At 46.8% G+C, this 26,587-nt stretch overlaps 2 protein-coding genes across 2 annotated transcripts; both read right to left on the bottom strand.

The window, feature by feature from the left end:
• Window positions 1-22,313: 22,313 nt before the first annotated feature.
• Window positions 22,314-23,931, bottom strand: LOC125758850 (uncharacterized; the record flags this gene model as incomplete). The annotated part of the gene is given in 2 exon segments (XM_049416513.1): window positions 22,314-22,744; window positions 22,747-23,931. Coding segments are annotated over 2 exon segments (1,608 nt in total), but the record flags the coding sequence as incomplete, so codon positions are not given.
• A 956-nt stretch (window positions 23,932-24,887) lies between these two features.
• On the bottom strand, window positions 24,888-26,309 carry LOC125758849 (uncharacterized). The gene has a single exon (XM_049416512.1). It carries the CDS (start codon window positions 26,307-26,309, stop codon window positions 24,888-24,890), a length of 1,422 nt encoding a protein of 473 aa, XP_049272469.1.
• Window positions 26,310-26,587: the final 278 nt, after the last annotated feature.

Here is a 26,587-nt window from a genome sequence, read left to right as displayed (position 1 = left end):
GACTCTTCATTTGGCCGAACTTGTGGCCGAGAAAAGGAAAGTTATTTACAGCAATACACACGGTATACACTGATAGCGGCGAACAGAGCGTCGACCGTCGATAAACTGGCAAGCGGTGATAGGCGTCGGCATTTATACACGTGCCGTCGAATATTCCAGCGTTATCGCTGGTTGTCGCGCAAGCTCCAGAACAAGCTCGAGTGTTCGCGCCTTGCGCGCAGCCTTAACAAAACGATTTACAATAATTGCGAAGCTTCTCAAACAATGTGGGCGAAAACTGAATACGGCAAAAATGATATATCCAATTACCTGGTGATTATTCACAGTAAACGCATTTAGGAAGCCTAAAAGAGGAACACAAATATATCTAAGCAACATCGAAAAGAGGTTTTGTACCTTACACAGTAAATACGTATAGAAACCGATACAGGCGTCGCCCCCAAGAGCTAATAATATTGTTGCGTCCTACGCCCCAAAATCACGATATAATTATGAGAGACGTCGTAGTGGAGGGATCCACAAATTTCGACCGCCTGGGGTTCTAAAACCGAAACAGAAGCACACGGGCCTCCAGCATTTTGCCTTCATCGAAATGCGGCCGCTGCGAGCTTCGGATCAGCAGTTAAGCACCATAACCACTATACGACCGGGGAGGTAACCCCTAATAGCTGTGGCAATTAAACTTTTAAGGTAAAACCACAGAAAATTCAGTTTCTATGGAAAATAGTGCAAAACCATTCATTGGGACGTCCATGATGAAACGGAGCTTTTGATAGAACAACGTTTCTCCAGTCACTTTGCCAACGATGGCTCCTAATAATTCACGTTATTTAATGCAAATTCAATTACGCTGTTTTACTGTGTAGAACGCAGAATTCTTGTTACCGTACACTCCAGGCACGCGCACATCATTAGATATTTGTCCTCAACATCGCCTTGACATAACCGTAAACTCAAGTGGACTACATTTATGCAAGCAGTAGCAGAAATGACGCGGAAAGTTAAGAGTAAGAATAAAGCAGAGAACTTACCTTGGCAGCATGTTATAGACATATTGCAGTAAGCAGACGGGGAAAAACAATACAGACACATAGATTATATTTGGGATGGAAGAGAAGGAGGGCTTAGAAAGAGCTTCTACTAAGAATCAAATTATGATTTTACTAACGCATTGAATAAAAGACAAAGAGAGGTACAGCAAGATAGCTGAATGTCTGCTCTATAAAAGTGCAGCATCGGTACCGGTGGTTGCATAGATAGAACCACCGTTGCCGATGTTGCACCTAACAGAGCAGACGCAACTCTTATTTCCATGCAAGCCAATTTCATTACATGCAAGTCGAACTTATATTCGCGAGGTTCTTCAAGTCGCCGATGTGTGAAATCCACGAGACGCGAAGCAACCCCATTCTTGCATTTTTTAGACTTCGTAACGAAGAAGAGCGCAAGAAAAATTTCGATAACGAAACTACAGAGGCATCAGCATTTGTGTGAAATACGCTGCACGCATCGGAGTGCATGGCACAGGACAGTGGCTAAGAGCCAAGTGTCATGGCACTGACACAGCAAAAAAAAAAACGAGAGAATGAAAGGTCGGCTGGCCGTAGACGTTCGCGCGCTTGTCTGTCGAGATGACGCGAGTGCTACCACGTCACTCTGTCCCATCAATAAGGACGCTTAGAGCTTGAAAACTCTGGCTGAAAGATAAAGCAACGTGACTGCATTTGTTTTGCATGGTGGTTTTGCGATGACAATGTCTTGTACCTTAAGTTGTACGGTACATTCTTCAATGCATTGGAAATACAGATACTGATACACGTCTTGCGTGACTTATCACGATACAGATACAAGATGCACAAAGTCTATCTACGATAGTATCTAGGTCACGTGTATCTTCGATACTGCCCAGCACTGCTTCCGAAGTAGCTGAATTGATACTTTAGGCATTGCTTCGTCACGGTGCTCATCTTGACATCGTAAGCGACCGTAGAAAGGCATTCCTTTCGAAACTCGCAGACGAAGTGTGCAAGGCCTCCTACACAACCTTCACTTACTATCCTGAAAGCAATGGCCTGACTGATCCATGTCATGGCACGCTGTGAAGCATGATAGCCGTGTTTATCCAACCAAACCACACAAAGTGGGCCGCAATTTCGCCAGCCGTGACTTGCATATAATGCTGGCGTACAGCGCACAACCTTTTTCTCGCTTTTCTCGCCGTTCTACCTTCTCTGTGACCGTTTTCTCTCCTCTTTTCTGAACGTATTTCTTCTCTGCCCCTGTGAATCCACGCTCATCTTCCAGTGAGCTACTGTTGCCTGACTTGAGCGACAAGTTTCAATTTGGTTAATTGGTCCCTACAGCCCTGGAGCCGACATCTTCCATCAATGAACGAGTGGTTGTTCCCACTGACCAGCCGCTGCCGCGCAACCGAGATTGTTCACGTATTTAGGATGAAAGCTTAAGAGTTTGGGGGAAACTCGATAAATTAGGGGCTACGATCTGGGCCATGGAAAGGTAACTGATAGACCCAACGTTGGATATAGAAGATATCACAGTGGATTTAAGAAAAGAGATGGTTAGGCGATATTATAGTTCACATAACAACAGCTAAATATGAGCAGGTCACGTGATGCTTAGGACAGGTAACAAGTGGTCAGTTAGAGCAACACAGGAGATACTAAGAAGCGGCACGTGTAGCTGGACACGCCAGAATGGCAGGGAGGGGAAATGCAGGTAAGAAATTTCCAGACATTAATCAGGAGAAGCCTTCATCTTCAAGTGGACATAAAGTTGGCTAATGAAGATATTGATTTTATGCCTAGGCTCTAATATGTCGTGTGCATCTTTCTCGCACGAAAGAGAGATATTGCAATGGACCAGAAATATATTGAAAACAGTCATTGCAATTAGGATACAGCAAGAATACTCTGGAAAAGAACAGTACCCAACAGTGTAACGAAACACATTAGAGCAGGATATTTCTGTTTATTGATTTATTCAGGCGCTAGCGAAGCAGCCTGAACACTTCGGCAGCTAGGTGGGCTGTTGTTTGACATATGTGAGGTGCCACTTTGAATCGATGACGTTGTTTTCTTTTGCTCTTTAGAAGGAAAATTTCCGTTGTTCTATTGTCTCCATTCACGCAAATACGGAAGTGAAGATCATTGGACATGAACCTCTAAAAATGGTAAAAGCAAAAGAGAGGGTGTTAGAGAACGCCCCCAATGTAAGAGTATATATACCATCACTGGATCTACAAACCTTCATATTGGCTCCAAGCCGCCGTTGTGGTATGTATCATTTGATACTTCGTCCAGCATTTTGAGAAATGTGCAGAATGCATAGAATTTCTAAGACATTTGTTTTATAAAAATATTACTAGGGGTCATGGTTTTCTGCTGATATTTTAAGACCTGGCTGAAGGGAACATGTTCACAAACGTTCATACATATAAAATATATTCGCAAGCACATATTCAAGCGGTACTGAGACGACGTATACAGGGTGGTTTTTTTAAAAACAGACATTTTTTATAAAAATGCTATGACTGTGAGGCCCCTATCATCTTCGCAATTGAACTCTACGCCGAGGCGGAAAAATTTTGCTGCACACAAACGTGCATTGAAATTAATAATTAACAAGAATTTTTGTTAATTACTCGCTTGAATGTAATTTTAGTTGCAGCAAAGTTTTTCTGCCTCGGCGTTGGCCTTGCTTGCAAAGACGACAGGGCCCTCACTGCCATAGGAATTTTGTGAAACTCTGTAGTGTCTAAAAAACACCCTGTATATAGGCAAAGGTGATTAGGCGATGCACGAACTCATTTACGCACGAAATCCTGTGGCAACTTTGGGCCTAGGTGCTTTACTTATAAAACAAGAACTTTGATGACGCTAGAGCTTCACCTTCAAGAGCCGAACGCGATAGCGTAATCGGGCCCCGTTCGTATCGCCCTTTCAATCGCCAGCCTGGCTTCGCTTTTCGTGGGACACCTCAACACGTCTGTGCGTGTGTAGAGTGGCAGATTCTATCTTAGAATGCTTACTGCAAGTACAGTTGCGATGTGCCCACCACGACGCAATTCTTCCGTTTGCTGATTCGCGACGTCACCACTACGCGTCGGTAAGGCAACACGCACATTTGCTCAGCTGCACGCATTGTTTATGCTGTTGTTCATAATTATGAATATTCATGCCTCTGTGCTTTTTAATTGGTTGGCCTTTAAACCGACCACCCTTCTGCAAATCGCATGTTCTGACTCCTGCTGCGATTCTACGCTTCTGCCACGCAATATCATGTGCGTTAAGGACACTCCTCACACTAAGTGGTATTAATATTGCACGGCCCTAGCTGATCTGAAAGCAGCGCGGGGCAATCACCCAAGAAGACAACGGCGACCTGTATTTAGTAAACAAACCTGTGCCGATCTAAGATCTTGTGTGTTATTGTCCGTGACAAACTGGCGGAGCTGCTGGGTACAGGTCTATGTATTGTGACCCCGGGAAGTGGAAGCTCTCGACACCGGTGCAACTGAAGAGTCGTAATCTCAGCCAGTTGGTGCATGTTACTTGAACAAAAGCCAGCAAATTCGCGGTACATGAGAAAGAAGCAGACGCACAAAGCGTTGAAACTAGCAACTGCGCCATTATTGAGAGGAAGCATTCAACCAGGAAGCGTCGTAACGTATGTGCGGTACATCATTATCACCTACAACGTCGCAAGGTGAAAGAAACCCACAATGATCTTTCTTGCTATCGTAGCAAAATACTAAATTCCTTCTCAAGGAGGCAGATCGACAGTGTGCTGATACAGTTATCTCCATTTTTCTTAATGTAGTATGGCTCCACCCTTTCACGTTCCTCTTTGCTCTTTCATTTTGCCAGGTAGCTAAAATTACTGAAAATCGGGTGGCAACAACATCAAAGGCAATGACGGGCCCGAATAGCGCCGTTATTCGAGTTAAAGGAAGCGTAATGCTCACGCTGCCTAGCATAGATACAACGGCCGGTTTGGCCGATGTATACATTATCACAGGTCAGCGGAGTGCTGTACACCATTCCGTTATAAAGACGACGATGACAACGACGATAACGACGACAATAACGACATTAGCGACTGCTTCCCTTCAGCAGATTCGTTTGAGAGCTTTGAGACTGTTTCAACAGGCATACTCGTTTCTATTGATAACCGCCCAGGCACCGCTCTCGTCAATACTGCTGCCGACTATCAGGTTATGAACAGACAACTGGATACTGCATCTCGAATGCTGATGACGAAATGTCCAGGGCCTTAGCTTCGAACAGCAGGTGGTCACCTTCTCACGCAGATCGGCAAATCCAATGCTAGAGCAAAACTCTTGGAGCCACATTTGTCGGTTCATTTATCATAGTGCCCGAGTGCTCCAGCCAGATCATACTGGGCGTTCGTACAGGGAGATCATACTGATCGCCCCGTACTTCCTTAGGGAGTACGGGGAGATCATAAACGTTTGCGAGCTGCCTGTGACTTTTTCTAGCAAACGAGCAACTGGTGCAGACGACCACCACCCACAGTCCACGGTGTTACGTGTTTCAGGTGAGTGCACTACATTACCACCATGAAGCACTGTGCTCATCAATGTGGCAACCGATTATGGCACTCCCCTTCTCGGCGTCGCTGCGGGTAATCTGTCAGTCTTGTTGGCTTGGCAGGTTTACGTAGCGCGAGGCATCCTGCAGCTTTCATCACGGACTGCGAAGATCTTAGTGGCCAATTTCTGCCGTGAATGGCTGCGCTTTGCCCCAAGAACTTCGATCGACTATTTGGAGCCAATCAATAATTCTGCTGATTGTCTCACAGTTGCACAAGATGGCAGAGATTCTCACCGTGACGTATCGACCCACGTTAAAATAGACGTGAATTGAAAACTATCGAGCGTCCCACAAGCTAGCATTCGAAGCGTTTTAGAGTCATTTGCAGACCGTTCCGCCTCAACACCAAAGGTGAATCAAACGCCCACCACGAAACACAGGATCATCACGAACCCTAAGCCAGTACGCCAACGTGCTTACCGCATCTCTCGTAAGGAGCAAGGCGCCATGCGAGACCAGGTCTAACAAATGCTTGCTGACAACAACATACAGCCTTCCAACAGTTCATGGGTTCTGCCAGTGGTCCTCATGAAAAAGAAAGATGTGTTTTTGCCTTGACTACCGGAAGCGTAAAAACAATACTATGATGACGTTTGTCCTGTACCCCACATCAACGACTCTTTGACCGCCTTCGACATGCCCGATTCTTCTCGTCAATGGACCTTCGCAGCGGCTACTGGCACATAGAATTTGACGAGCGAGACCGCGAAAAAAACAGCATTTATTACGCCAGACGGCCTCTACGAATTCAAGGTTCTTCCGTTTGGCTTGTACTCCGCTCCTGGTACTTTGCAGCGCATGATATGGCACGGTTCTCACAGGTCCTAAGTGGCTGTCATGCCTCGTTTATGTAGATGTACGACGCAATGCTAGTGTTTCCTGAAACCTTCGACCAACATCTCCAGCACCTGCAAGCAGTTCTCGACATAATTCGTAGTGCCGGTTTGTAGTTAAATCCTTGAAATGCCATTTTGTATATGATCTCGTTCAATGTTTAGGCCATGTCATCAGCTGAGACGGAAGATGACCAGACCCCGACAAGGCACTTGCCATTGCTTCTTTTTCAACACCGATGAACAAACACACATTGCGGTGCTTTCTGGGACTTTACGCGTATTACAGGCCCTTCGTTGAAAAATATTCAAAGCCAAGCTTTTCAAAGCCGAACCGTTACAGTAGCTTACAAAGGACGATGTTACATTCGTTTGGGAGCAGGAGCAACAATATGTCTTCTCCGAAGTACAGACACATTTGGGAACACCTCCATTTCTGGGGCACTTTTACGAAGAAAGTGACACTGCGCTGCACACGGGTGCCAGGGAAGTTGGTCTTGGTGCCGTTCTCATAGAGTGGCACGATGGAGCCGAGCACGTTATTGCTTACTCAAGTCGTACTTTGTCACCAGCGGTAACAAACTTTTCCACTACAGAGAGGGAATGCACGGCAGTGCTATGGACAATTGCTAAGTTCCGACCATATCTGTACGGTCGACCGTTTCGAGTTCTGAAAGACCACCATTCATTGTGCTGGCTCGCCAATCTGAAGGATCCATCTGGCCACCTTGCACACTGGAGTCTTCATTTGCAAGAATACATGACAATCGCGTTCAAGTCTGGGCGTAAGCACACCGACACCGACTGCTTGTGACGTGCTCCGCTTCAACCTTCGCAAGTGGACGTTGATGAAGGAGGCGCATTCATTTCCATTCTCACGGCGTCCGATATGAGCAAGTCGCAGCACGAGACGATTCCGAGCTTCGACCACTCATCGACTATCTCGAGGGCCTTATATCTCAGCCACCTCGTACGTTTGTCCGTACATATAATATATTTGCCTGCGCGATGACGTCCTCTATAAATTAGCTTTTCACTCTACCGCAGCCACCTGCGTCCTTCTTGTGCCGTCCATCCTAAGTAAAGACATTTTACGTGCCTCTCATGACGAGCCATTATCGGGCCATTTGGGCTTCACACGGATGCTTTCGTGTATACGCCGGAGTATTTCTGGCTTAATCTTCAGAACAATGCGAAGCAGTATTTTAAAACATGTGGTGACTGACAGAGATGCAAGACTTCACCCGCGCTTCCCTCTAGACTTCTGCATCCATTTAATCCTCCATCCACTACTTTTCAGCATGTTGGCATAGGTTTGCTTCTTTGTACACAGCATAGTACTGCACCTTCGTGCTCCAACAGTGGTGATAACAGAGAGGGGCACAGCATTTACATAACACCTTATAGAAGATATCATGCAGCTCAGCGGTACCGTTCACCTAAAAGCCCCTGCTTTCTATACTCAGACAAATCGGCTCACAGAGCAGCTAAACAAACCCGTAACAGATATGATTCCCAAGTGCGTTGACATCAACCACAAAAACTGTGACAATGTTCTTCTATACGTTACGTTCGCATATAATACCGCCCTCCAAGAAACTGCCGGCGTCACACCTTTCCGCTAGCTGCATAGTCGGGAAGCCGTAGCGTTGGATGCAATGCTATTACCCACGCACTGCTCCATTGTTGCCAGCGATGCTCCTAATGTCTATAGACGCGCCGAAGAAACACGCTAGGACGCACGAATGCGTATGCGCTATCAGCAACACAACGATACCCGCCGATATAACATTCGCCGTCGAGACGCCACCTACCAACCAGGCGGTAAAGTGTGGGTGCGGACACCAATCCGCCAGCATGGTCTGTCGGAGAACCGTTTGCGCTGCTACTTTGGTTCTTATGGGATCATCCCACGGCTCAGCGATGCTACATGCGAAGTGCTTCCTGAAGGCGATGAAACCATCAGCCGTCCTCGGCGTACGCACCAGTCGAACGTGGTTCACGTATCTTGGTTGAAGCCGTACTAATTCCGCTGAGAGCAAAGCTGCACTCGTCGCTCATCTTTTATTTTTCTTGTCGAAGCCTTCACTCCCTAATAGTTCCGCATCGAGACTATGCTCTCTAGGGAGGGGAGTAATGCAATGACCCTCACTGAACTGAAAGCAGCTAGGGGCAACTACCGAGGAAAACCACGACGAGGCGCCATTGGTAAACAAACCTCTGCCAATTCAAATTCTTGTGTGGTTTTGTGCGTGACAATATAGTCTTTTATTCGAAGGAATTTCAAGCGCGGCGGGGCTCGGTGGTAGAACACATGTTTGCCATGCAGGGCTATGTGGTAGAACACATGTTTGCCATGCAGGGAAACATGCGTTCTACCATGAAACGCAAAAAAAGCCAAAGTTTCACCGCACGAGCGAAGCAATGAATTCGATAGCAACACAATGTAGTGTTACACGAAGTGAGGCTGGCAGCTAACTGTTTTATATCGAACCTCGCGTAAATACGAAACGCTGGTGTAAGAAAATACGGCCGCTCCAGAGAGAGATGCTCTCCGCATAGTCATTCGCGTTGAGAGCGCAGCACGTAGAGGGGTATACGAGCCACCCGTTGTGATGGCTTTCGATATAGCGTGCACGCCAGCGATCGCGACCACTTCCTTATATCCAAGGTTCAATGTGGCTGCTCGCGCGACAACCCCCACCCCCCTACCCGCCTGCACCTCGCATCTTTTCATGGTCGTTAAAGACGGGCTGGGCGTTTCCTGTCTGATTCGACGGTAGGCCTCCCGAGCGAGGTGATGTCATCGCATGCACCCTCCGAACGGCGGAAATGGGCTGGCTCGTTTGATTTCTACTTCGGTCGCGTTCGTCGATCCCGCTTGCGTGCTTTTACCCGCGGTAGAACATACAATGCGCGGGGGATCTTATCAATTTGGACTTCACACCGGAAGGACATGAGGGCGACGGCAACGGCAAAAACCCGTCGAGACTGTCCATTTAATTGCTATCGCAATAAAAACTCCGTTATGTTAGCTTTTTTTTTTTAATGCCATATCAAAAGCCCTACGACCGTATTGGTGAGCTAAGTACAAAGCGTAAGTGCATTTTACACAATCTGCAGCACAAGGACGTAAGTGCTCAAAGAAAAAGGTAACACAAAATGGTGGCTATGGGGGGCTTCTTGGTACGTACACATAGTGTTTCAAACAGAGCGAAAGGTAATGCATTAAGAAGGAACGCAAAGACGGAAGCACGCCAGCGCTGACTACCAACTGGATTCATTGGTCATGACACACTTGTACATTTATAGATGCACATAGGTAAAATTCCTAATGTGCGTAGCGTCGGTAACTTGTCACATATCAGTTGGTCACTTGATGAAACAAAATGAATAATGACAACTGCCATCTCGCCACTGAACCAGCTCGCCCGCATCGCCGTTCTTCAAAGCTTAAGTGGCCAAATCGGTAGTGGTGTGTCAGGGTGCTGGATCTACGTATGATTAGGATCTAATGAGATGGACCTCTTTTAGGGAGCGGTATGCAAATAATTAACTAGAAGCTAATATTGGGCGTTTAAGGTTTTAAAGGGTGCATGCGTGCTTATACTTACAAGTTGTTTTTCTTTTCACTACTAGCACAAAAGCCATGAAGACGTTCTACGTATCTGCGCTTTTCATCGCTACCTTCTTTGTGGGATGTTACTGTAAAAGTAAGTCTTTCTTTTCTGTTTTCGAACTGGGAAACAATTCTCAACAATTTAGTAATTCCGGCATCGGAAGAAAAACAGCCATTTGAAATGGTAACGCACTGGTAATAACTTCTGCCGGCAGCCATGGAAAGTACCTTCGTAGCAGTTTAATAAACTACTCAGCAGGAGAGGGCACTCTCCTGCACTAGTGAGCACTAGTGAGCGCGCTCGTTGTGACCGGACAGTGGCTAAAGTAACCCGCAAATATGTCAGGCATACTATTTTCATTTATATCACTTAAACGGCCGTAAGGTTTCTGATGCCACGTTCATGGACAACTTTACAATATTCAAGAACGATCATTGCATTTGCCCGCGCACCGTTTTCTTTCTGCTTCATGTTTTTTTCGCTATATTGATATCGTTATTCGGTAAAGGAATTCTAACCTGTTTGGCGCAGTCGACGGTAAATTGTAAACAGTACGAGCACACATCAAAAACTCCATTAATTAGTGCTTCAGTAGAGTGCAGCAAAAAGAAAACGGCACGCAGCGTAGATTACAACAAGCATTTATTTACCAGAACATATGTGTGAATATGTGCATAATGGGAATACTTGGAATAGGGCGACTTCGTTTCCTTCTTTGCATCGGCGAATAGTCTTCACAAAGAATTACTGATGTATTCCTTACCGACATGAAGCTGCTAAAAAAGCATCAAAAGAACACAGTTTTTTAGGTGTCGAAAGCTTGGAGAGTATCATAAACTTTCCAGCTGTATTCGAGAGAAAGACGTCATAGAAATTACATGCAGAGTTCGACAAAGTCCGCCATGATGTTGATACTTTCAAACAAATATGAAAGGTTTCCTTTTCTTTTTTTCACAAGAAATTGTTTAATGCCGGGGTCCACCATTACTTTCATGACTTATTTCTGTCACGGAAATACGCCAGCAAAGTGAATGCCAGCACACGACAAAGAAAAAAAACTGAGAAAAACTTGCATTGATAGGAGTCGAACCCATCACCTCTTGGTCGTTTAGCCCACTAAGCTACCACCAAACCCATAACGGATGCTACACGAGCGCGCCTTTTATCTTACAAACTTTCCTCTAACAGTGCTCTTGGATGGATGGAGGGATGGATGATGGATGGATGCTATGAGCGTCCCCATTGAAACGGGGTGGTGACGTGTGTGCCACCCGGCTCGAAAAAGAAGCTTCGTTGGCGCCGCAATTACCTCAGGCAATGCGCCGTTGCCATGACTGTCGCGTCGGCGCGTTTCCAATAGGAGAAATGAAATTTCGTCAGCTCTTCACCACAACGTGAGGTGGCAGCTTTAGCCCAAGCCTTGCTCATAGCATCCATCCGTATCGAAAAATAGCTCTCCGATGTTCCCCTCGCTTTCGCACTGCGTTCCCCGCTCGCCCTGCAAGAATTAAAGGCCAGGTTAGAAGGAAGACACGACACACGTCACGTTTCTATTCGCGTTCTATGAAGGAGTGCATATCGAGTACCAGTGTTTAGTACGTGCTTTTGTTGGAGAATCTCCATATGAGGTGTCCAGGTATATCTTGGCAACTTCAGCTACTGCAAGGTTAAATCATGATGATGGGCTTTAGTCGAAGGTACGGAGATGTGCCACTAGGCGTCAACGTTGATGCGTCTACATCAATCGGTGCTATATCTGCCAAAGAACAATACGCATTGTACAAGTTATCACATACCAATGCACTATAAACAATCAACTAGCACTGTGATGTCCCGTTTAACTTTCGTGTTATACCGATTCCTATGACGGAGGAATCAGCCATCTGCTTTTCATTCGCTCACACGTCCTTCGTAGCTGAATACGTGCTGTACTGAATACGATGACTGCGCTCTCTTAGTCTACATTAGTCAGGGGAAGATGTCGAATTATAGGCACTATCATGCAAACCGACATTTCTTAACCTCCGATATCATGTATTCTTGTATATGACACAGAATTTATACGCGAAAAACTATAAGTGATACATGCGGATGCACTCGGACCTAGATAATTGCGACAAACGAGCAGTCTTCACTAGGCTGTATCTGGTAATTTTCTCGAAACAAGGTACCAAAACTAAGATATTCTTTCAAAATACCTTCTTACCACACCCAAATTATTTTTTCTCTAGCCCGTACGCTCCCAGGAAGGGGGGGGGCGATTCTGGGTGATTCGCGCCTGTATAAGTGTCAGGAATAGAGATCGCTAGAAGGCGCATGGCATACACGGCAAAATAAGGTGTCGCGGCGGCGCTTTTTTCAGCGTAGTGTGGTGGGGCAGCGGCAGCATGGCGTAGAGCAGTGGTTCTCAAATGGGGTTTTGCGGAGCCGTCTTAGGGGTTCCGAGACGCCATCGCCCGTGTAAACAGAAGTTCTGAGGGCGAGTTTGGACCTATTCGTAGTCCCAGGCGCTGCTTAGGAAGTGTAGCAACATTCTGAACAAGATCACTTCGGCTGCCCCAACGCCTCATTTAAAAACTAAGCCTTATACACCAGACCCCTTCCGCTCCCCCCCTCGGATTGTAACATCAAGAGGTCCGCCATCACTTCGACCTGTCGGCAAGGGTTCACCGACACGTCAACAGCTGAGAACCATTGGCGTGGAGCGTTGCGCAAAAGTGATGGTAAGACGGCGAAACGTGCTGACGCCGGAGGATCGAGCGGACAGGCGTCTGTAGCGCAAACGCGAGTAAAGCTTTGGTGGCAATCCGCTCCCAGTTGAATGTTGCGGCCTCACCAATTTTTCGTTCACGAAAGCTTCGTCTATATAAGCGATGGAATAATGGCCAAACATTTCTGTCTGAAAACCTTATTGGAATACACAATGCCCTAAATTGTAATCATTTCTCTTCTGTAAGGTTAATTTTGACACAGCATGAGCTGCAAAATATTTATTATATTTGTTTTTTCAGTCCAGTCTGTGTTTTTATACAAATACCGAAACGCCTTCTCTGCCAATGTACCCTCTATTGTATACCTTAGCCTCTCTTTTAACCTCCTTTGGCTCTAAGCTTCGCTCCCCCCAAAATATGTCAATCCCATGTTGCCTTTTACGCCTTCATTTGTCGTCTTCTTGTCAGCGGCCAACGCGAGGCGGCCCACAGTCCTTTGATTCACATCTCTGACTTCACTCCCACCACTGAGTTCCCAAATGTACGCTCCGAAACCATTATCCCTTTCCACAGACCTCTAAGCACTTCGTAATATCGTATCCCCATATTTATCTGTGCTTCATTATTGCAGCATTCCTCTTTCCCTTTGCTGCCGAGGCTTTTTCTGTAGCTTCATGAATCTATCAACCTCATTTACGCATACACCGAGGTACTTGTATTCGATGAACCTCGGTATTTCTTGGCCCTGAGTTGACACCGCCTGATCATTGGGACCTTAATAACCATGAAACCACAATTTATTGCACTAATCTTTCTCCTGAGCTTTACCTTTCCTTCCGCATTGTGGATGGATGGATGGATGGATGGATGGACGGATGGATGGAAGCTGTGTGCGTCCCCTTTTTTAACGGGGCGGTGGCAAGTATAGTATAGCACCAGGCTCTACAAATAATCCAAGATGTTCAATAATATCTTCAAAAAGTAAAGTGTCATCTGTCGACAAGCTCGGGAAGCCGAATGTAAACGTTAGCGTCGGCAAGCGGTAATTCAAACGCCTCAAGAACCACCGTCTCAAAAGTCACATAAGGGAAACGGAAACTTGATGCGCACCCCCCACCATGTTTGCCCGTAGGGGGAGATGATGTCTAATTTTTGTTCTTCAGTAGGCGTGTGCTGTGAACACGTTAGCTAGAGTTACAGAGCACAAGCAGTGGATGGACCTTTCTGTACTGCAGGTTAACACGCTCATCGTTTCGATTATTGCGAGGCCCTTGTACGCTGCTCGCAATAGCGCACACTAATGCAATGTCGCCGTGGGATGCGAAAGCAAAGAGCGCACTATTGTAAAAAGATATAGAAGGAACGCACACCTAGAACGTTCAAGAAAACGTGACAACAATACTACATCCGCACGATACATCGCGTCCATAACGCATTATAAACAACGAGTGGGTAGTAAAAGGGGCTTGTCCGGATCCGAAACAACAGTCCCCTCCTGCCTGTGGCTTGAAGTGTCTTTCACAAACACTTTTGCTTACCGAATCGGAACGACAGGCAGTGCTGCCTGTGCTCACTGTGGCAGCGAGGAAACCATTGCGCACATGCACATCCTGTGTCATGGTCCTCACTATAGCTCCCAAAGACAACAACTATGAGTACGCTAGCCCGCCTCGATGACCAGCCGCTTTCTGAACAATCAATTTCGGAGTGCCCCAACGTTCTAGCTTCGAATCAGAAAGCGACGAAGGCGCTGCTGCTCCACTCAACCGACCTCGCTAAACGACTATAATGCTCCCGTGCTTGAGTTCGTGTGCGTTTTTTTCTGTTTTTTTATTCTTTGTTCATTTCTTACCTTTTTATACCCCCTTACCCCTTCCGCAGTGCAGGGTAGCAAACCGAAAAACTTTTGGTTCACCTCCCTGCCTTGCACTTAACCTTTCTCCCTCTCTTTCTCTACGTAGTGAGGCCGCTCTCTAGGTATACAGATAAAACGCGCCATCAGTCTTGTTTGTATTCCGGCGGACCACTCACATACATCTCCATTCCTTTCTTCTTTCGAAAAAAGAAACTATGAAACGCGCCATTACGGAGGGTGTAGATATGCCTGTGACTAAAGAAATGAGACGCGGAAAGCAGCACAGTTTCGCAGAGGTCGCGTAGAAGCAATGTGGTTTCAATTTACAACGCATGTTTATAATCACAGTGGGAAACACAATGGATATGTATGACAGTGCAAGATTATCTCATTAGCTTCACAGTAAGACTTCCACGGCAACGCACACTATTCATGAACGCCTACTTCAGATCGGAAGCGCGCGTCCCTAGAGAACAACAGTTTGGCTTTGCGAAGCGCTGCGCCTCTTGCAGCTCATCTTGCATCCTGCGCATGACGCGCAGGATACAAGAGGCGCAGCGCAGACAAAAAGAAAACGACACGGAGCGTAGGCTACAGACAGCCATTTATTTACCTGAAAATATTTATGAATATGTGCATGAAGGCAATACACGCACTAGGACGACTTCGTTTCCTTCTTTGCATCGGCGAGTAGTTTTGACTAAGAACTATTGTTGTATCCTTTCCCAGCATGACGCTGTTGGAGAACACGAAAAGAAAACATGCTGCGCCTCTTGCATCCGTCCGGATGAGTTCTTGAAGTGCGCAGAACTCCTATATTGTGTTCTCGTCGATTTGTGGCAACGCAGTGAGGTCCGCTGACCGTCCATTCGGCGCAGGATTTCGAAAGCAACGGTCGGATTTTCTTGGTCCGAAAGCTCCCTTATCAACTGCTGCTCAGCCTCTCCATGGACTCTCCTTGTGTAGCCAATTGCAGATGATTCAGCGACTGCGCCGAGCAAGAAATTGCGGACGCGCCCAGTGTTGCAGGATCCCTAAGTATTGTGAATATTCGCAATGCCCATAGACTGTCGCGCCACCAAGCGGAATTCAGGAGCGTCCTCTCGAGGAGGGTTAGTAGACGACAAAATGGCAGCACTACGCAGTCGCTCCCTTGTTCGGCTGTGCTAACCTCAGTGTTAACGCGTTGGCAAAGAAGGAACACTACGACTTGGCATGTTCCTTGCATCAGTGAACAAACCGGGCCCTCCGTGACACGAGGAATCTGGTTCGTTCTTGCGAGGCGCGAAGTTTTCGTGAAAATACGTGGCGACTCGCGCTTTCAATGCTAGCCCACAGCGTACGCATACTATCAGCTTCGCAAGGCTTTCTGTAGCCACGTAGGTTAGTTAAATGTTATCGTCTGACATATTCAGTTGAAGCTCACCCTGTTTTACTTGTATATAGCATTGGCCAGTGTTTCTTGTGCATGAATCCCATAACACTGTACGCGGGAGGTAGCGCCGGCTCGCGATGTGCACTTGTAAAACTGAGCGATCTCAAGTTGTCGATACATTAAAATATGCCTCTGTCCTTTGTCAGCAAAGCGCTGTTACTAATCGTGCGAGCGATGTTTCAATCATTCGAGGACGCGTCCGCTCCACGCCTTTGGTGGAGCGAACGCTTTCCACGCCGTCCTTCGCCAGTGTGCCAGCGCTGCGCCGCTTGTTTTTGTACGTTTGTTGATAGGTGGCAGCACACTGCAAGCGATTTGCTCGTTGACCGATCTGAGAGCGAAATGGCGAAATGTTCTCCCCGCCCAGACGTCTCTGTAATTGTAAACGTGGTGACGCGGAGTGGTCGAAGTTGTTCGGCGGAGGAAATTCTTCAGATTGCTTTCAGCAGCAGTGATGTTGAAAGAAACCATCTTGACGACGAGGATTTTTCACTGGACGTAGAAGACTGTGAAGGCACCAAGAGTGACAGCGACGGTGAACGATCAGCTGCTAACTCACGAGGAGCGAGTTGCACTTCACGTCTTCGTGCGTTAATGTTCTTTCACGCTCGTAAGTCACTTTGATTGTATTTAATGTATAATATCCTTGAGCGAGATCAAAATAAAAGCATAGTTCCTCTTGTGCATTGCATGTATCAATTATTGTGGATATTATGGAGCGCCGCATGCCGCCAACACTCTCGAGCTCGACCAGAGAAGCGAAATGGTTAAAGCGTTGGAACGGGCAGTCACAGCCACAATCGACGCATCTCGGCTAACTTCTTCGACGTTGCGAAAAGGATACGTGTGTATTCTTTTCGATATTCGTGTTTCGATCGTGCTGATCGAGCCTGCAACATGCGAGTGAAGTGAATTGCACACGGCTACAGTCTCAGCATGGCTGTGACACAAGCGCTACTGAATGGGAAGTTAAATGCTTGTGTTCCGTTGAAGACGTAACTCCGCGTTCCCGACTGCACAAGTAATGACGACGGCGTATTATGTTTGCAAACCATCACCACGCTAAACATGCGGTCCCGTGCAGCAGCGATGGCGCTACTCGCTGGCGGCCTACTACTGCGGCAAATCCGTAAGGCAGGCTCGGTACAACGTAACCATAAACGTTGGCTCGGTACGTACTACCTCGGAGTGCCGTTCTGCTCATACGTCAATTTTAGTTCATGCTGTTTTATGTGGCACGCACAGGATTTCGCAAAGCATCGTTATGCACGGTAACGGAGCTGAAATATAACCTTTCACACCACAGCAAATAATTAGGTGGCGAGTACTTAGCACTTTCCATGGTTTGGGAAAGTAGTTTAGTCTCATGTCCAATTCAGCACAGCTCATGACTTCATCCGGTGAAAGTGGCACGGGCCGTACGTCCGCACGTACTATCTGTTCCTATGCTAACAAACGGGTTGACCCTCCTCCTGGCGCCATCTTGAAAAGCACGGCGCGCCACCTATAGTTCGTGGGCATTGCGAATACCCTGTTGCAAAGAAACGTAGAAGCTTACGACGGAGCAGCACTTGAGTTGGTGCCTTACTCTCGTTGACTACACCCAACCACGGCGGCACATCCCACACTGGTTGCCCGACAAATGATGATTGATCTTCAGCTAAAATACTTAGCTGTCTTTGTTGCTGCGTGTCCTCCAGCTTCCATCCAAGCGTACCTTCGCAAAACGTTGGGGCTCTTTAGGAGGTTCATTTCGGTCAATCCGGGGTCAATTTTTTTAGGAGGGGCCGACGAACAAAACTAATTCACACATCAGGTGCGCATTTGCGGACGCCATCCGCTACTAACTTAAGAAATACAGCACTTGTTGGACGCTATCTCTTATACAGCAGATTCCCTCGCTCAACGGTAGGTCACGTCGAGAATTTCAGTCGTTTGTTACACTACTTGAGTTACACATATCCACTTATATTGCCTAGTACACGATAATGCCGGTTTATTAGATATATTTTGAACTTTATAGACTAAACAGCTTCTAGGTGGTGACGGTCACCCCAATGAAAGGTGCACAACTGATGATTTACGTTGTGTGACAGTTGATGATGATGGGGATCCATTTTTGTAGCACGTGCCCAGTAATGGGGATGAGCCAACTAAGGAAGTGACAAGAATGTATTCAGAGGGACACAAGACCTAAACTAAAATAAAGTACGGAAAAAATACCCATAAAGCAATTTATCAATTGAACAGATGGAAAGTACGTGAAAGATAATAACCCAAGAGGTAGCCGAGATCTCAAAATGGAATCATACGTAAAATAAAAATTAACCGAAATGAACGTAGGCTAAAATAAAGGAAAATATATAAATAAAAATAAGTAAGTGAAAAATAACACGGAACTCTTTTTCTTGTATTTGAACTAGCAGAATACAATGGAGCAGACGCCCTTGTGAGTGTTGCCTAGTGTAGTGGCCTCAAATGGTAAAATTATTGGCGACATAAGCGCAACGAGAAATTACACAACTTTAACCTCATAACACCTACGCACGTCATCTTCTTAGGTCCGCTCCATCGTGGAGCAACCTGACGTGCACAAGAAGGGGTGGCATGAATGACGTAATTTCTTGGCTGGAGAGATGGTATTCCATGGCTCGATCCCATAAGCGACATCTTAAAATTATCGTATGACTTGGTAGGGGGCATACATGATGCTTCAGAACTTTCATTGACAGACAGACAAAACCAGGTCACTATATAGAATACAAGCGAGGCAGGTGAATACTGGGCATCGCTGAGGTTCGTCCCCTGATGGGACTCTTTGGAAGGCCCGAATGCGGAGAGACGGAGCATGGTCGACCTAGCGGGCTAGCGATCGGGGTTACCACTGACTTTCGAGTAAATGTCGCCAAACGACGAGCAAAAAGTTGCCAAAACTCGCCATTTATTTACAAATGTTGCGAAAAAAGTGGTCATTGTAGATATGTACGGCATACCTAGTAATAAACATTTCCACTCATGTATATCCCCGTAGAATTCAGTACCATCCAAGACCCTTAAATTATATTGACGTTTCTCAATGACAGCGGTATCGCCCGCTTCACCATGGGATATGCCGCAAGATGTGCGTGGTGGCGCAAGGGTGAATGAATAAAACGCTCATGATATCCTTCTATGTCTGCCCGCTCGTTTCAAAGGTAAACTTGTGGTAAAGCTTGGGCGAAAACCGTGAAAGCATTGTTTTAGATAGCTTTGCGTACCCTTATATGAATTAAACGTATTAAAAGGTTTATTGAAGGTAACACGACAGAAGTCGTACAGGAACTGATCATTGGGGAGCCTTACACCTCTTCAGTGTGAACTAATATGACACCGCACGACACTGACCTTTTCTTATAGTCACTTATATCTGCACGCGTTAATCCGATGCGTTATTAATGACCAGGTAGACACTGTAAAATGTTATATAGCAATGGTTTGCACTGCACACGCTTACAAAGAACAGTGGAAGATGGGTCAATATTTTTTATTGCACATATAGCCGTGTATCCGCCTCTCTTCGCTATTCCAAAATAGCCTCTACGAGCTGAATTGGAGGTACTGCAACAGTGAATAAGTCGCCAAGCTATTCAGAGCAGTTGGAGCTTTGGCGGAACAAATGGTCAGAACACGCGGCCAACCCGTTGTCTAGCCTCTCAAGAAGCGAAACTTTAGAGAAGCCTAAAGCACATAAAGTCATAAAATTGTAGTCAAGCACTGCCCCCGCGTGGTTTGCAAGGCAGTCCGCTGACTTACATTTTGCACGAATGTCGCTGGGGGACGTCCCAGTACATCCTGCATCTCGATGAATTGAGGAGATACACACTAGTTGCGAGACGGACATACCGAATGACGCGCAATGTGCACATTCTACTCGTGAGTTTAAAACAGAGAAAAATACAGAGAATGTTGCCGCTCATTCGTTGCGAAGACATTGAGCTTAGGATGCATATTTCCTTGGAGACCTAAGTGGAAAATTGTTAAAAATTCGCCATGTCGCCATTCATGATTTCAGGATGCCACGGGCCTCTCAAATTCGCCAATTTGGCGAAAAGTAGCCACCATGGGCAACCCGGCCAGCGATGCCGCCGTAGATGTATGTGCGGGAAGGTTTGATCCACGTCGACGTACACTGACATAGGCGTGCGCAGAAGGGGAACACAGGCGGCGGTCGCCCTCTCGGATCATCTGAACGCGGGCGCCAAATCTGTTCCATACCTTTGCTCAGTCGTACCTGTCCCGTCATTTCTTAAACTGCAAGGTTATGAACATGCCGGTTTTTTACACGATTATTGATGTTGTAATCTAGGAGCAAGTTACAACCCTTTCCCCGCCCCCCCCACTCCCCCAAGAAAGTTAGGTACCAAAGGCAGGGCGTTGAGGAAAACACGTCATCGCTTCATTTTCATTTCTGCGTCCACTTTGAAGCTTGTTTTCCTTTTCTTATTGACCAACGGATGAGGGGGAGGCGCTGAGGCGAGCCATCGCCCCCCCCCCCCTTAATTGAGAACCCTGCGCACGCCTATGCACACGGCTTAGTGTTACTGAAGGATCACCACTGAATAGTTATGTCGTACGACGGGTATCCAATAATTTCAGGAGGCACGAATTATGTCCGAACGTGTACTACGTCCACTCCTGCATGGCTGTCAATTACGTCAATTTATTGTGTGTTTGCGTAGTTTTCCTTTGTTCGCTGCGTACATTATTGTAAATATGTTGCTCTTGGGACGTCAGAAGAGTATTTAGGTGCGTCTCGGTTAAGGCTGTTGTACTGATTATAGCAACACTTGCGATACGAAATTTATAGACGGCGTCATATTAAAAAAAGTGATGCCTTTCTATATTTCAAACACATGTCTTGTTTGTTAGCTTCGGCGTGAACGACAGTACCCTATTATTTCGCTCTTCCGTAAAAGAAAATTCTGATTTTCTTTCGTTTCTAAAATATATTCTTACGGCACACCCGTTAAAAGTATTTTAGAGCGTGAAAACAACTTAAGATATCTTAGAGATATCGTAGAGCAACGGCTCTGCTGTTCTCTGTACAAACCAACAAATTTCACCGGCCTTGACCTTGAAGTTTAGTCAAGGTCAAGGCCGGTGAAATACCTTCATCCAAACAATCATGCAAATTGTTTGCGAAAAGAAAAAAAAAACACACAGCTCAAGACGAGTCTTCTGTGCCGCCACTGCCAGAGGCACTGGCAGCATCGAAGTTCACTGCGTATTTTCGCCTAGAGCGCCGACGGCGACGACAGCCGCCTGCGTCTCGCCTTGTAGTGGAACATGTTCGCCGCCTGGTCGCGGCGCGCACTCGAAACATGCAGACTTCTCGTCGTTATTGCGTAAGTTGAGTCATGCTACAGGGTTAAGTCTCTGCCAACGAACGATCTCAAATCAAGCAAAACCGAGCTGTCGCTCTACAAACTTTGTTTAACTATGCTTAACCAAGGAATTGCTTTTTCTTGTTGAAATAGAAGGCTGAAAAATACAGGGAAAATGCGCACCACTGCACGCATTCACTCAAAGGAACTGCAACTGCGTTACTGTATATTGCCCGTCTTACGTAGTGATTCAACAGTAATCCTCGGTAATGCATAACTAATAATGCATTAACTAATAGTACGGAAGGCGGCCACGAGCTGTCTCCACGACTGAGCCGCGAAAAACTTGGGCTACTGGTTCTTCGTGTAAGAAGCTTCTTGATGTGGGTATTATTCGTGTGTTTACTTCTCTCTTCAGCATATTATTTCACATCTAACCATTAAGTGTGCTATACAAAATAAGGAGGGGGGTATGAAGGAGGGAAACAGGATATGTGTTGAAGTTTGGGTCATTTATTGCGCTATTGTGCACGCCAAGCTAAAGTGTTCATGCGCATCATGCATTAAGGATACGGTTTACTATTTTAAGTACTGATATAGTTTCTCATCATGGAGACATGGCGTAACTGGCTCTGACGCAGACGAAGCGGTAGCCGCACAATGAAATAGGGAAGGCCGGTTTGAGCGTGAATAGTGCCTAAAGTCAATTTAATTGACTGAACTGACTGACTGACTGAATGACTGACTGACTGACTGACATAAAAAAACAGACTGACTGAGCCGACAGCTTTTTTTTGCGCTTGTCGGTGTCGGTGTAGTCGGAAAATGCAAAGCAATGACCAAGTACTCAGGATGTTAGGTTCAAAGCTGTTTATTGATCAAGCTGGCGCGTGCCGACGTATGTTTCTTCCAGTACAAAAGCATCAAACAGGAGGACCAGGGCCATCGGGTGGATCTTCTTGTCGTATTTCTTTAGTGGAGGACACGCTCGCCACTTGTAGCGCCACATGCGGTGGTTGAAGGCCTCGTCATCTGGAAACACCTCGTTGTTTGAGAGCACAATGACGGGCGTCCTGGAAATGGTCTGATCAGCCGAGTACTTGACCGCCACCGAATCTACGTCACCGCCAAAGATTTTTTTAACAGTATCAAAAGCAGACGACTCACAGTTTGGCTCGTTCCACACCAGGATGCGACGGCCCACGGTGTCCTGAAGTGGAAAGCTAGTGTAGCGGTTAAAGTTACGGATCGTACCGCGGTTAATGTAAAAGGAAAGAACGGGGTCAAAAAAAAAAAGTTTTTTCCTGCACTCGGAGGGGACACAATCTCCATACAGTTTTTCTTGGGGACCGCCTTCTCGACCAGGCTATATAGGTTGTTTACAAAGGCCGACACTTCCTCGTGGATGCCATTAAACTGAAAGTTTAATAGTTCCATCATGGCATCAAATGACGCGGGCACATCAATGTAAAAGGTAGCGAGGTCACCGTGTGGGGCATCAAAGAGAGGCTGGGTGTTCTGGTACATTTCAATAAAGTCCAAGGTGGTGTACGAGCACATTTCGTCATTAAACACCTGGATAGCTCGTTGGAGGCGCTTGTCGTCCAGGCGAATGAACCGAAACACCGGGTCTGCCAGCCACTTGGGGGTGCGCATAATGTTTGTCAACGGCGATACGGGGTTTTCGCGTAGCCAGTCGTAGATGGATTCTTCCGACGCTCCTTTTGAACGTTTTCGGCACTTTCCACCCGTTCTTGCGCGTACCTCGTCAGTGTCTCCACCGCTCGTCTGACCTCCATGGGCGTCGTCACATGCAACTGAATGCGGAAGTTTCGGGTACAGTATTTCCAAAACTCGCCCGGGCTCGTGTCCAGAACCTTCGAGTTGTCCCAAAACTTCATTTCCAACGTCGCGACCCCAATCATTTCCTCCCATTTTAATGTATTCTAATACTCGGGGCTCACTATTGAAATACTTGACGAGATGGTAGAGGTCCCATGCACTGGCGCTTGTAGACCAAATTGACGAGCGATTTGGTCGTCTGACGAAGCCAGCGAAGATAACACATCGGCATGTGCCATTGCTCCAGCTGCAGTCGTGTAAGACGTGGACGTGTGGGAGTGTAGTTCCTCGTGTGTGGAGTGCGACGGCAGCGATTCCGTACTGGGTGGGCCCTTGCTCGAATCCTCTGATAATGTCGTGACAAATTGTCTCAGCCTCTCGGTCGTCTCGAGCGGGAAACACATCATGCACAAGCTTTCTTCGTTTTGGAACTGACTGTAGCGGCAGTGCCCAGCGTGGAGGGGGTTGTAAACTTTTTCCATCTCCTCCAACCCCTGTTCCTGGTTCGGACACGTTTGGATCTGATACTTCTCCCACGCCTCGATCAGGTTCCGCAAATGCCGCCAGGGTTTCAATAATGTCATAGGTACTGTTCTCGTCGCTCGAACCAATAAACTTTGTAGTTTGTCCCTGGGAATATAGATGGCGTCACCAAAAAATAATTCCAAATGGTAATATAGGGGTACCTCATCTTCTGTTTCTTGATCGTCAAGCTGACGTTTGCGTGATTCTGCCATGGTCTCTATTAAAAAGCAGAAAAATGCAAGAATTCAGAATATAGCATAGCTAACCGAAAAAAAAAGTCTTACCGAAGGCGTCTTGAGTGTCCGCTTGAGGTCCTCCTGAGTGGACAGCCTGTTGAAGACTGTGAGTTCTGAGCTGCTGCACACCTCTTTATATACCCCTCGCGGCGGCCTTGGAAGTCCTTTAAAATTAGTGTAAAAACCCGTCTAGAACTAGTTACGATTGCGCGACAACTAGTTAGTTCTCCTGCATGGCGCTCAGTGGAATATAAATGAGTTTTCTTTTCCTTCTACAACAAAGGCGCGTTTTAAACACGTATTTTCCTTGTATGTCGTTGTCGTTGTAGTTCCACTCAGAAAAAGTATATATATATATATATATATATATATATATATATTGAAATATGTCCCTTTTTAGGCTTCGACGACAACGACAACGGCGCAGCATTGTGAAGTAAATAAGAAACGAAACAAAAGTTGTGCTTTTGTATTTTGCTTTTATTAAACAGAACGATCTATTGTGGGAAAAATGGCACCGAGCGTAGGGTTCTTGAAGCAACTTCTTTTGATGCATTAATTTGAGCTTGCGCAATCTTCTGCAGCTCTGCCTTGTGTTCGGTAACTTCGGACTCCGTGCGAGCGAGGTTGACTGGACGTCCGTGACGTGTGAGGCTGTTGTAACTTGCTTTGATGTTTTCGTTGGAGTGACGCAAGTAAGGCCCCACGTTCGAGGGTAAAGTAACACTGTCGGCAACTATGGTGTCTACGTCAGAGTGAACCACCAGTTCTGTGTCAATTTGAAAAAAGGCGGCAATGTCTTGAAACGTTTCAGTACTGCGTGGGTCGTCCTTGTTAGACTTGCTTACTGCCAATACCCCAAAACTCAAACTCGGTTGAATAGTTGAGTGCGCCATCGTTTTTAAACCTCGGGTGAAGTAAGTATTTTCCATAGGGTCGAAGTCCGTCGGGTCGAAGCCGCATGGTGATGTTGGTATCTGGCTTTTGCTCGTACGATTCGTAGTTTGACATGTTGCTAGTGGTGTAGGATACAACGTCAGCAGGCAGGCCAAGGTGTGTACGAGTTAGCAACTCGTTTCCCGCGTTATAAGTTGGACCCATCTTTAGCCATGCGTCACTTCCAAACTGGTACTCATAGTTGACTATAGGTGTGCCCACGTGACCTTTGAACGGAAACTGGTTTACGAACTTGGTCAAGCGGGGACTTGCCTTGTCAATGTGAATAAAGTCGTAAGCAAAGTTGTGACGTGGTACACCCATGCACGCAGGTATGCTCTTTTCGTCATCGCCATCGTGATCCTCGTTTCCGGGTGTGATCTTTAGACCCCAGTAGCTCTTAGCCAGATCCGAGTGGTCCTTCTCCTGAAATGGTAAATAAGACTGTGGCTTCATCGGGTTGTTTGTCTCGCCTTTCTTCACACGACACATGCCGGTATCCAAGTAGTGGTTCAGTCCGACGGAGCTAAGGCCATAAACTAGCATGTCAGAGTTGACGGGTTGGACAACCGAAGAGCCAGTCTTCCATGGCGTGCGTAAACCATGAGGGGTTACCTTGACAGAGCAGCTAACAGCTCTTGTGTGAGCTGGTAGGTTAAGGTAGGTGCCGTGAGGAATGTAAAGATACGGCCGGTCCACTGGCAAGCGTGACAGGCTAGTCAGAACTCCTGGAAACGTTTTCTCGCTGTCATAAACTAAATTGGTCTTCAGCATTGCGTAGGCCCATGTGGTGAGTATTTTGCTGTCACGGAAGACTGTGACCACTCCGTGGTCGCGAGGTACGCGCAAAATCTGCTGAACGAGCTCTGTCGAATTTTCACCGTCACCTCCAACTCCTGCTCCGCCTGGACGGGTGGGGGCGTCTGAGTGCATCTGCTGCGACATCCCTTGGGCGTCGCCGGTAGTTGAGTCAGGCTGGTATCGCTTTGCGTCTGCTGTATCTGATTCCCCGTTATGTGCACGTTTCCGTCTATCTCCTGGCATTCCATAGAGACTACGGCCCAAGACGTATTGTTCCACAATATTCTTCGTGCCCAGACCAACTGCACCTAATGCGGAGTGCCAGTTACCCGAGCGTCTAAAGTCGTTCAAGAAGAGAGCCGCAGATGCCTGATCAGCAGCAAAGACGTCCTCGTGGCTCGTGGCACGCTCGTAGGCTTCGTCGTGCGACTTGGCTATGCCGTCGTCCTCGTCCACCGGAGCTCCGTTGCGCTGTGGATTCCCGGGACCCAGGTACCGGTGGCCTGGGAACAAAGGCATACTACTCTGGTTAGGAGATATACACATGGTAGCGGTAGCGACATCGACGACAGCTACACTCTTAGCCGCCTCTGTTTAATTGACTGACTGACTGACTGACTGACTAACTGAACTGAACTGACTGAACTGACTGACTGACCTAACTGACTGACTGACTGACTGACTGACTGAACTGAACTGACTGACTGACTGACTGACTGACTGACTGACTGACTGACTGACTGACTGACTGACTGACTGACTGACTGACTGACTGACTGACATAAAAAAACAGACTG

Source organism: Rhipicephalus sanguineus, chromosome 6 (assembly GCF_013339695.2).
Source record: "Rhipicephalus sanguineus isolate Rsan-2018 chromosome 6, BIME_Rsan_1.4, whole genome shotgun sequence".
Lineage (NCBI taxonomy): Eukaryota > Metazoa > Arthropoda > Arachnida > Ixodida > Ixodidae > Rhipicephalus > Rhipicephalus sanguineus.
The sequence above is the reverse complement of the archived record's forward strand: the minus strand, read 5'-3'. Positions and strand labels throughout refer to the sequence as shown.

Coding starts and splice junctions, on each gene's coding strand:
- LOC125758849 (XM_049416512.1), bottom strand. CDS start 26,309: ATGCCTTTGTTCCCAGGCCACCGGTACCTGGGTCCCGGGAATCCACAG.